This window comes from Phaethon lepturus, unplaced genomic scaffold, assembly GCF_000687285.1.
Source record: "Phaethon lepturus isolate BGI_N335 unplaced genomic scaffold, ASM68728v1 scaffold21189, whole genome shotgun sequence".
Taxonomy (NCBI): Eukaryota; Metazoa; Chordata; class Aves; order Phaethontiformes; family Phaethontidae; genus Phaethon; species Phaethon lepturus.
In genome coordinates, this window is record NW_010561524.1 from 1 (window position 1) to 11905 (window position 11905).

At 35.8% G+C, this 11905-nt stretch overlaps 1 protein-coding gene across 1 annotated transcript; it reads right to left on the minus strand.

The window, feature by feature from the left end:
- Positions 1–784: 784 nt before the first annotated feature.
- On the minus strand, positions 785–10104 carry LOC104626181 (kinase D-interacting substrate of 220 kDa-like; the record flags this gene model as incomplete). Its single annotated transcript, XM_010294039.1, has 10 exons — positions 785–929; positions 1906–1994; positions 2163–2406; positions 3029–3169; positions 3664–3953; positions 6318–6469; positions 7438–7603; positions 7965–8144; positions 9169–9333; positions 9927–10104. Coding segments are annotated over 10 exons (1750 nt in total), but the record flags the coding sequence as incomplete, so codon positions are not given.
- Between the last annotated feature and the right edge of the window lie 1801 nt (positions 10105–11905).

An 11905-nucleotide genomic window follows, 5' to 3' on the forward strand; every position in this document is an offset into this window, starting at 1 on the left:
CAGATCATCTATAAAGATATTGAACAAGTCCTAGAAACTGTTAATATTATTTGCTTCACAGAATCACAGAACGACTGAGGTTGGAAGGGACTTCTGGAGGTCATCTAGACCAACTCCTCCCTGCTTAAGGGAATATATATTATCATTCCCCATTCACTTACTACATGAAACATGATTTTATTAGACTTCTGTAAGTCCTTTTCCAGTTGTTTCTAGTTTTTAAACCTCAAAGATACCAATGAGTTGATCGCGTTTTGTTGAAGGAAAACAGGTCTTAAAATGCTTTCATCAGCCCCAGACAACCATTTAGGGAAAAAGGACGCCAAATATCCATAGCAAAAACGTAAAGGATACATACCTGGTTTTGCCTCACAGTTTACCTTTTAAGATCCCAGCACTATGAGCTTTGTTCACATTAAAGCATCATAAAATTGAATGAAGTATTTTAATATCCCACTTCAAAATTAAAAAATAAAAAGCTTCCTAAAAATGTAGACTACAATCATTTGCCTCCCAAAGGAAGTCAATGAAACAACAAACAAACAGTATTTAATTTTTTAAAATTCTACATATAATAGTCTTATATTTTTTGCTTGCACTCTAGAAGAGTTGTCTTCAGAAGGATTTTCAAAACCGCACTCTAGAAGAGTTGTCTTCAGAAGGATTTTCAAAACCAACACATGGACTGACTGGTAAATTTAGTTCACACAGTAAAAAGTCTGAGTGTAACTACAAGCGACCAAAACACAATACTGGCTACTGTACACAAACGTGTCACACTTACCTGTCACTGAAACAATATTTAGCAATCTTCTCATGGTCTGAGGACTGATATCACTGAACCAATCCTCTGTAACCAACAGCTTGGTCAAATCAAAAGACATTTGGCGGGTAATGGTACGTTGCATCTGTCGTCTTCGGTAAGTATCCTGATAATGACACAAAAAGGCAAGGAATACTGATTAATATAGAAAGCTTTTATGTATTTGAAATACTTCAGTTTTATGTGATTATAAAGTTAGCATCTTTGTGAATATATGTCTGTGAGGTTGACATGAAATACCGTATTTACCAGAATTTAATTCTGATTTATCTGTGTAACCGTTGAACATGATTTCTGTAAAGCCAAGAACTGGTAGAAGTTACACATTTTACTTCCACGCTAATTCTGAGAGGGCATAATAGTGACACAGTAAGATATTTTGTAAAAACGTTACTAATTTCAGCATTGCCATCATCATTTCCTACTGTCTCTACAAAAAGTTAATGCCATCCATTTACTAATTATATTTTAAAATTAAAGTGAACATCAGGTTCCTCTGCTGCAAAACTCCCCAGGCCTCTACCTACGGCAGCTCAAAAACCTCAAAATCCTCAGACTCTGTGTTGCTTTTCACTACTTCCTAGATACCTTTTATTCAACCACTTCCTGATTTTACATAAATATGGGAAAACAGAACAGAAAAAGCAGTAAAGAAAGTATGGTGGACATGTTGCAGTAAGAGTCTAGTACTATAATATTCTAAATGCCTTGATTTACACAATTACTGTCCTTTGTTGCAACATCCTGTGAGCAAATGATATCCAGCTTATACAGAAAAATCCAAAATATACATAGATCATCGCTACTACCAGTATGCTGTATCATCTCAGCATTCACAGAGACCGGAATTTAAGTATTTGTGAGAAGAAGCACTTTCGTGAGCAAGCAAACTTTTTCCTCTTTGATAGAGCATCAGTCCACTGATTTAAGAATGTGCTTTTTCTACCTGGATCACTTATACTAATTTCATAACAATGGTTTGATAAGTCTTCCAAGCTCACTTCATTAAAAATGTGAAAGAAAAAAGAAAATAACAGGGAAAAAAAGGTATTATCAGTATTTAGTCTAAAAATCTTTCTCACCCGCCTATTGAGAGCAGTTTTGCTACCAAGCTTGGTCATGTCTCCAAGACTGTTCTGAGAAACTCTCCTGTCAACCTCTTCATGCAATCCTATGGAAAGGAAAACAAAAGGCAGTCATTTTCCTTATTCATATACATTTAACTCATCTATAAAACAGCACTAATGATCTGCCAATTATTAAAATAATCTGTTCCAAAAAACAGATTTTTGGAACAATGGTTTTGTAACTTTTGTATCATCCTCCTGCATAAACTTACCTGCATTATCTGCATAAGGAATATCCCCATTTGTTGTTGAAGCTACCATCAGTTTTTTTGCATTACTAAGCCCTCGGCTATTCAGAAAAACGGGCAAATGGACTATGTTTCGCATGTAATCATGTCCATTTATGTTTGAATCACGTAGAACACTGTTGAGATTCTGGTTAATAGCCTTTATAATAATGTGTGGGTCACTTGCAAAAATAGCAATAAATGGGCCTTTTGAAAACAAGACTCGCACCTGTAAAAAAGTAAACAGTACACCTTGTTAATAATAATAGTAACTGTGGAACATTTGAATGTCTGACTCAACAGTTTATATTCATTCTGTTAGAGTGATAAACTTGAGAGGACAAGAGACGTATAGAGGTATAATTTTCTTCGGTATGAGAAAACTAATGTTAGGAACTTATCCACAATTAGAAATAAGCATCCTTGACAAATTAGCAGTAGTAGTTACAGTGGAAGTCATCACCAAGAAGGTATCATACAGTAATGTCCTAGGCCCCCCAAATATTTAGCATTTAAGTACTTTTAATCTAAAGTACTTCAGAAGTAAGTATGAAAAACTCTCCAAACATTGTACGTTTGTTTCAACAGGATATTAATTTTCAATAATTTACATCTGATTATTTCAAAACTTTTCACAAGTATTAACATGTAGAGTCCTACTGGGATTTAATTTTCAACTTTTAAAACCCATTGTTCTTAGTATTACAGTTATGCCCCTATCTGCAAATTTTAGAAAGACTACAACACACAGATTCTGTATACATGCCTTCTTTCTACAGAAAATGCGTAATAACTGTAGTATCTGAGCTCATCTATGGAAAATATCATCTTTATAAAATGACCCAACTCACAGTATCAAGCATCTGTAAAACTTTGTCTTGTTCACAAGCATCCAACCCATCAATAATTACAACAAGCCTTGTCTGGTGCTGCGTGAAGCTATCAATGGTTTTTGCCATTTTGGCCATCAGTTCCACTTCACATTTCAAAACCTATAAAAATGAAAAGCAAAGAAGGAAAAAGACGTCTCTATAATACTTAAAACTCACAGAATGCATATAATTCCTTTTGCAGATTGATACTTGTACCAAAAATACTCCAATAAGATTACAAAAATAAACACTTATAAATACCTAAAGTGAAAGTCCTAAAATGTACAATCATCAAAAATGATCTAAAATAATTGTTCTAAATGATCAGTATTTAGTAAAAGCTTGTTTTCCTAGTACCTTCCTCCCAGCAAAAATAAAATTAGAAACTGAAAACTTAATCCAAATTTAACATTCCTGGTTGAGCAGACAGATCTTGTACACTAAGCAAAATCACCACTGGAACAGAAGCGTTTCCTTCAGCAAAAACGCACCAAGGCTCATTCTAATGTTGTGAGACTTGGCCTGATTAAATAAATGGCACCCCGTCTTATGAAGGCTATGGGTTTGGGGTTTTGTTTCAATTCTTTTATTGGCAAATTCATATAAATGCTTACCTTCATGAACCCCTCGCTTTTCAACTTGTGAAGCTTGGAAGCAGCATTGTGCAGACGTTTTCTTTGCGAATTCAAAACCGAATCCATCACTTGCCACCACGTGCGGCAATTCAAGATAAAGGCCAAACCAACAACACAGGTAACTGATATAAGAATAACGTTCACTGTCACGTTGGCCGATTCTACATTAAAAATCGCCAGCAGGGCAATTGCAGAAACAACGCAAGACAATATGAACAAGAAAATCACAAAGGATGGGAGACAGCAAGTTTTCTTCCATTTCTTTTTACCTAGGAAACAAGTATTTGCTCTTAAAATAAATGTAAAATGAGGTGAGTACAAAATCTATTAACTTGCATACTTCTCATAAAACACTAACTTGCTCAAAAGGTTACTGCAGTGTTACCATCCAGTCACAAACGTGTGAAAAAAATCATCTAAATTTGCCAAAATTCTTGGACATTATGATGCTGAAATATTCCTTTAATCCTCAGTTTATTTCAATTGTTTCAAGAAATCCACAGTGGATGGAAATGATCTTTATTAAACAGATTTCGTATCAGTGGTATCATCCCTCCTGTGACATCTCTCAGTAAAATGTATTTATGCAAGTAAAACCTAGGAAAACAGTATGGTAACTACTCGGTTTTAAACAGAAACATGGTACTTACATAATCTAATAGTGCCATTGGAGAACTAAATAAAAATTGCAAGCTACAATCTGAGACTCTCCTTTCTTGCATGCTAAAGCACAGACAAACAAGGGAGGACTGTAGTATGTACAGTTTAGAGAGATCACAAGGGCCTCAGAAGAGAATACAGACCTCCTGACTTCAGTTGAATTGATAGAGACTAGGAAATATTGTGGTTACAGGTTAGCACAGCTAAAGCAATAGTAGTATTATATCAAAGAAACATATTTTTTCCTAAGTAGCAGCCTCTGCCTTTAGGATCTGTATACATCTAGTGGTGTACACATGTAAAATATTCACATCTTCTGTACACAGTTGTTGATAACAAAGAACAGAACATAGGAATAATCTGATGCAAAATTATTATAGCTAAAAATTAATATTTGAACTGGAATGCAAAAATCAAATTTTAAAAATGCTACGTGGAAAGAAAATCCAAGGTTTATACACAGCCCGTGTATCATATCCTAGACTAGGCTATGAGCTGGAAAGGTCTTTCACATTACTGACATATGTGACAAATAGGATTATGATGCAGAATAAAGCAACAGAAATGCATAATGACAGGATTGAGGGGCAAGAAGAGAAGAATAACAGTTCAATTATAATTACACTCAGTTCTAGACATTTGAAGTAGGGACATAAGCTTCCTCTAGCTAGAAAAAAACAGAACTGGATTCGGGAGAGACTTAGGAATCATCAACAATGAAATGGCAATTGAATAGGTTTGCCTATGAGTTTACAGACAACAAAAATGAAAGATACAGGAGACTAAAAAGAAACCTATATGGTATTTCTACCAACATCTAGACACAAGAAACATACGACCCTAGACCTATGAACATCTGGAGACAGGAAGAAGATGTGCAAGACCATCAAATAGATTAAATAAATAAATAAGAGAATTAGGAAAAGCACAGGAAGGCAACAGAGCCAAGGAATACAAGAGAAATGTAAGATTACAAATTAAGGGGAAAGCTTGATTAGTGCAAATAATCACAAGAAGCCACCACTACACTGCCATTCTCAAGTCAATTTTGGGAGAAATCACAGCATCATGAAAGCTGTTTCATTGAGGTTAAGGAGAACTGCAGAATGTCTAATATGGAAATAAAGGTGAAAAACTTCACCTATCACTTTTATAAAGAACATTCAGTGAATCTGAGAAATAACAATGAAGAGTAAGTTGTGTTCAGCACATAGCAGGTTTTTTTCCACCCTCTGCAAGACAGGAGTCTAAACATCTCACTTTGTGAGAGGAGACAGCATCTAACAGATTTCTCAACTTGTGGTCAAGGTCAAAATGAAATGAGAAGTAACTGACTGAAACTGAACTCAAAATAGAAATAAGTCCTCTATGAATTGAAATTTACCCTCAAGAACTCCCTTTCTTCACAGTATCATACTCAGTTCTGTGTGTTTTTTTCACAAATCTACGGATGGAACAGAAGAAAAAAGTTTGTTCCATTTGGATCAAGGAGGAATATTTCATCCCATCTTACCAGCACCGATCACAGCAATTTATGGCTTTGGACCAACATGTTCTACACATGTATTATTTCCAAGATTAAGTAGTGGTCATTCACAAAAGCTCTGAATAAACATCTAAGAGACTAAACATAAACCTCTCTTAGCAATACACAAAAGCATACTTTTCCCTTTATCCAACTTGGACACGATTACTTAATTGCTATGGAAAAATATCATGCTGCATCTAAAAGGATGTAATATAAATACACGTTTCCATTGACACTCCTGAAAACTGTACTTCACAGAAGATATTCCTTTATGAGCAAAGAAAACAGGTAATTTTTCTCTCCAAAACAAAGAGTTTCCTCTTCTGCGTGTATTTCTGCATGGCTACAACAGTTTCTAAAAAGAGCTTATAATGTGAAAAACAGAACTCCTGATAACGGTGCATTGAAATGGAATAATCAGAAATGTCATTCAGGTAATAAAAACCTTGTGTATCTTCTGTCTTGAAAACTCGAAATAGCCTTGTTGCTAAGAAACCAAATTCCCTTTCACAAGCATCAGAGAGGGTAGCAATCATCTCAGCCAATGAAGTTTCTCCACCTACACTGGACAGTCTATTGTAGTCCGTAAACAAAAATCTGAAAGAAAACACATGTATTTTGTATACTTTAGAAAGCTTTAAATATTTTTTGGCAACCAAAACAAAAATCGTCCTGCATCTCTGCAGCTGAAAGTTTCTTCAAGTAGCACAAAATGTAAAATACTTAAATACTTCTTTTTTTTTTTTAAACTCTACATGGAATTTAAGTATTTATTTCTTCTCTTGTTATCAACCTCTTCTTTGCCCCAATTCCTATTCTAAAACTTGATTTCTTAAAAAGATAAAAACAATCATATCACTAATCACACCTCAGATGGCAGTAAAAACAGAAAAATATCTTTATGATGCCAAAACATAATATTGATTAGTATTTCTAAAATTGCATTGAGGAAACACAGTATTGACGAGTATTTTAAAAATTGCAGTTTGAGCTATTTTTAAATATTTAAAAAAAAAATACAGAAGAATAAGGTCACATAAAAGCACCATGAGGCTAAAATACAAGTCTCTCAACAATAGGGGTAAAGAAACTACAATACACATGGCATAAACTTTCTTGCTTTCTGGTAAACTACAAGCTTTGAGCAGTCTGATGCTCTACTTACAGGGGGCAGGGAGAGAACAAGACAACCAAAAACCCCCCAAAACAACCTTAACAGAAGTAATGAGTGAAACAAGCATTAAACGTAACACACAGTAAGCTATACCAGAAAACTAAATTCTTATTTTGTCTTACAAATTTTTATTACTATGATAGTCAAAATCCCTAATACTAAAAAGCAGTAACTTTCACCGACTGTGGCACAGAGCTTTTCTTGAAAACACTATCATCTTCTTCACACTGAAAAATTTAACTCCATGATCTTCTAGGGCTACCGTTTTTCAAACAAGAAACTCAACATCTTTTCATACGGAGATAAACATGCACATTAATACGTACAGTTTGAAAAGTATCAGAGTGAACCTGAGTTATTCATTCAGGAGTAAATAAATGAAATAACTAACCTGACAGGTAAAGCTTTAGTGGTTTGCTCTGGTAATTCTGGTGGGTTCACAAACATGAGTTTGAGAAGTAACTCTAAATATCCAATATGTCTTGCCAACCTTGCACTTAACACCCAGGCCCAGTTCCAGCTCTCACCTTCTCTTCGACCACCAAAGTAAATTACAGCTAAAAAATTAAAAATTAAAATAGATGTTATAGCTATATTTTAGTCAATTCTCACAACTGAAAGAACCATGAAGTTTGAACAGGTGAGGCATGGAGGCGAATGAGAATTTTTAACAGTTATGGCTAAAAATGAGAATGGCAAGAGTAGCATAATGAAGTTAATATACAAAATTCTTCTTTGTTTTCAAGAACTCCCTATCACAAATTACATGAAAAACAGAAGGAAAGGGTCCAAAGAGGTCCTATTTTCTATAAAAACATTTAGTATTTTTTTCTGAATCACAAAGCATGTCTACAAAACAATACTGAATTCCAAAACCAGATAAAAACCTTCACAAACTTCAAATATAAGACGACTTACTAAAGAAAATGTAGAGAACTGCTAATAAGCTGAGTGACACCGCTATTCCAAGCTTTGCATCCACTGTGAAAGCAAGCAATAAACCCAAACCTCCGCACAGCAAAAGTGTGAGGAATACAATAAGCCAGGAGAACTGAAACAGAGGTTCAATCTGCTGTCCTGCAAAAGTCTTCATTTCATCTAGAAGAAAAGACAAAGGCCAGTTAACATGTTAAATTATTCTAGAACAGAAAGCAAAAAAGGTATTATAATGATCCTCATCTTTGAAAAGAAACACTTTTTCACTTGACTGTATAACTTTTCCCTATTATCGATCCAAAAAAGACAACGAAGATTGAACTCTTCAAACATTACTGGAAAAGTATTTTAAAAACATAACAGTTCACCAACAATAAATATCACAGTCAAAACTGCACACCTCTTTTTGTTTATGACATGAGGCATAAGGTGAACACAGGGAATGCAGAGACTCCATTCTGACTAGTACAGCTTTTAAAAACATAGAAATCACAGAAAGAAAGAAATCACAGAAAGTAAGAAACATCAAGATAGGTAAAAGTATTTTGAATTATACTGAAACATCTCAGAAAACATCCTTTGTTAGAAAAAGCTAAAACTGTAAATAAGATGCCTGTTTCCACTGTGAAAAATATGGAGTCTCTTCACATACTGCATTTGCTTTCCTATGTCATTTAAGAAAGTTAAAAAAGCTCAAAGTAAATAAGGGGAAAGGGGAAGAAAACTAGGCACAGGGAAAATGCACTACAGACAAAAAAAAAACCCTAATAGCCTAGAATCTGTTCTTACACTTTAAAAAAGAAGAAAGAAAAAAAAAAGATGACATTTAAGAGGCACAATTATACTGCAGCAAAAGAGGGCTGAACCTGATTTGACACACAAACACCCCCAGCAAGGCATATTTCAGCAGCCATATTTTCAGCAGTAGCTAAACAGCAGATTCACTGCTGCAGGAAACCCACAGGACAATAGACAGCAACACTTAAAAAGATTGTCTTGACATTGTATAAATGAACAAAGCAACCTACGGATGAACTGATCATGCAAAAGTTTAAATCCTCTCATTACAGAAACAGAGACTGGATAAACTATACGGACTAACGGATGTCGCAAAAACTAGTAATTCCCATGTGATGCTGTTCATAGGTGGATTTGAACCTTGAGAAAAGGCTAAATCAAATATTACCTTCCAGTTTCTTGAGCAGGAAAGATTTTCCACTTCCCCATTGTGCATATAAGCCTACACAGATAGGTGGCTGCATGGTTGGTTCGCTCAGAATATCAGCCAAAGCACTGCTGTACAGGTCGTAACCCAGCATGTCACCATCAGATTCCGTAGGAGACAAGTGTCCTGTAACACAGTATTCATGTTACAGAACTGCTTTAAGAAATCTTTTGAATATGACAATTTTCATACATAAAATCATGAAGGTTCAGCTGTATTTGTACACTTATTCCTCCCATTTAATAGTTGTTATTATTGGTACATTCTCGTTCAAAGGTAAATCATCCACAGAAATATTAAGTAATTATCAAAACTGCTACAGCTTACCATAAAAGACTCAAAATCCAAAATCACAGCAAGTCAAAGAAAATAATTCCTACAATAAGCAAGATCTAAGTAAAAACAGTCAACAGAAGTTGCACAGTATCCAATGTCAAAGGGTAAAGGCCAAAACTAAAAGGTATGTTTGACCTTTGCTAGTATTTCAGAATGATAAATTTTTTGCCAACTTTTCTTTTTAAAGCTTTCCCATTAGTCACAACATTAAAAAACCTAAACAGTTACCACTTTTCAGTACAGAATTGAATACACTGGATTCTCAATATACAAGTAATTAAAAAACAATATAGTTTATTCAATTAATCATTCATGTTATTAAAAAAAGCTCAGTTTTCATCAGACTAAGTTTAGATCTGAGAAAAATATATACTTATACTTACTGGCTCCAAATATCTGTGTTAAAATACTTTTCTGGTGGCTACAATCAATATTATAAGGTGTTTCTCCTGTTTTGTTGGGTCTATAAAGCAATCTACCATCTTTTGGATTTCTTAACAGTAACTCAGCAAGTTTACGGCTTCTTCCACGAATGGCAATATGAAGAGGAGTATCTCCTTTCTGCAATTAAGTGACAAAATAGTAATATCTAACATGAATTCTGAAGATTATAAACAGACCGTATGTTGCACATCATTGGAGATGCACCATTTACTTAAAATACACCTTAAGGTATTCTCAACAGCATTAACACTTAGAGCAAGTGTCTTTTCCCCCCAAAGAGCATTACAAAAGTTTCAGAAAACACATGTGAAAAGGCAGTTCTTATAATGCTAAATCTAAGGCACTACCTTCTTTCTTGAACATTTATTTTCAGGTTCATGAAAGCTGTAGTCTCTATTTAGAAACAAGTGACTACTAGCAAATTCAGGGACTTGTTTGGAACAAGTTAAGATTGTTAAAATTATTTCAACATCGGCTCAGAATGCTCCAAAAAGCTTTCTGGTAAAAGTTTCCTTATTACATCAATTCAACATTATACTTATTTGCCCTAAGTACAATACTAAAAGGCTAAAAAAAGTATCAAGAAAATATTCCTGTATTTAAAGGGTTTATCATCGAAGTAGGTAATGAATAAGAGAACAGAAACAAACCATTGGGTTTGCCCTTAGCATCTCTTAGTTTAATGGCTATTAATCAAAAACAAACACCAGTGACAAATAACAACCCTTCTCTATACTCTTATGTATTAAGAGTATTAAGTGTATTAAGAATCAGTATTCTTATCTGTGAAATTTTTATTCCTGACCTGGAATTTTTTTCTTTTAGTGTTACTGAAAGCACTCTAACACAAACAAAAAATCAAAATATTAACGGTGAGAATAAACTGACATTTAAGTATTCTGATCTATGAAATTATTAAGCATACGAGAAGCTCTCTTCCTGTTTTAGCCTTGACAGCTCACTACAAAATTCTGCTGCAAAACCCCATCCATGGGGTTGCCTAGGGTGAGTCAGTCAGCCCCATGCATTACGACTACCTCTGTTAAGAAAAAAAGGAGGGTAATTGTCGTAGGCGATTCCCTTCTGAGGGGAACAGAGGGCCCAGTATGCCAACCAGACCCAACCCACAGGGAAGTCTGCTGCCTCCCTGGGGCCCGGGTGAGAGATGTCACCAGGAAACTCCCTGGTCTGGTACAGCACACCGACTACTACCCACTGTTGGTTATGCAGGTTGTCAGCGACAAGGCTGCACGAAGAAGTCTAACAGCAATTAAAAGGGACTTCAGAGCGCTGGGGCGACTGATCAATGGAGCAGGAGCACAGGTAGTGTTTTCGTCAATCCCTTCAGTGACAGGGAAGAACACCGAAAGGAACAGGAAACACACCTGGTTAACACATGGCTCAGAGGCTGGTGCCATCGGCAGAATTTTGGGGATTTTGACCATGAGGTGGTTTACACAACACCAGGCCTGCTGGCAGCAGATGGAGTGCAAATATCCCCAAGGGAGAAAAGGATTCTTGCTTATGAGTTGGCGGGCCTCATCGAGAGGGCTTTAAACTAGATTCAGAGGAGGAAAAGGGCAAAACCAGGCTCACTGGAGACGAGCCTAGGAGTGGCATGCCAGACTTGAGGGCGAAACCGGTAGCCCAGCTCAAGTGCATCTACACCAATGCACACAGCATGGGCACCAAACAGGAGGAGCTGGAAGCCATTGTGCAGCAGGACAGCTATGACTTAGTCGCCATCACAGAAACATGGTGGAATGACTCGCATGACTGGAGTGCTGCAATGGATGGCTATAAGCTCTTCAGAAGGGATAGGCAAGGAAGGAGATGCGGTGGGGTGGCTCTGTATGTTAGGGAGTGTTTTGATTGTACAGAGCTCAACAATTGTGATGACAAAGTCGAGTGCTTATGG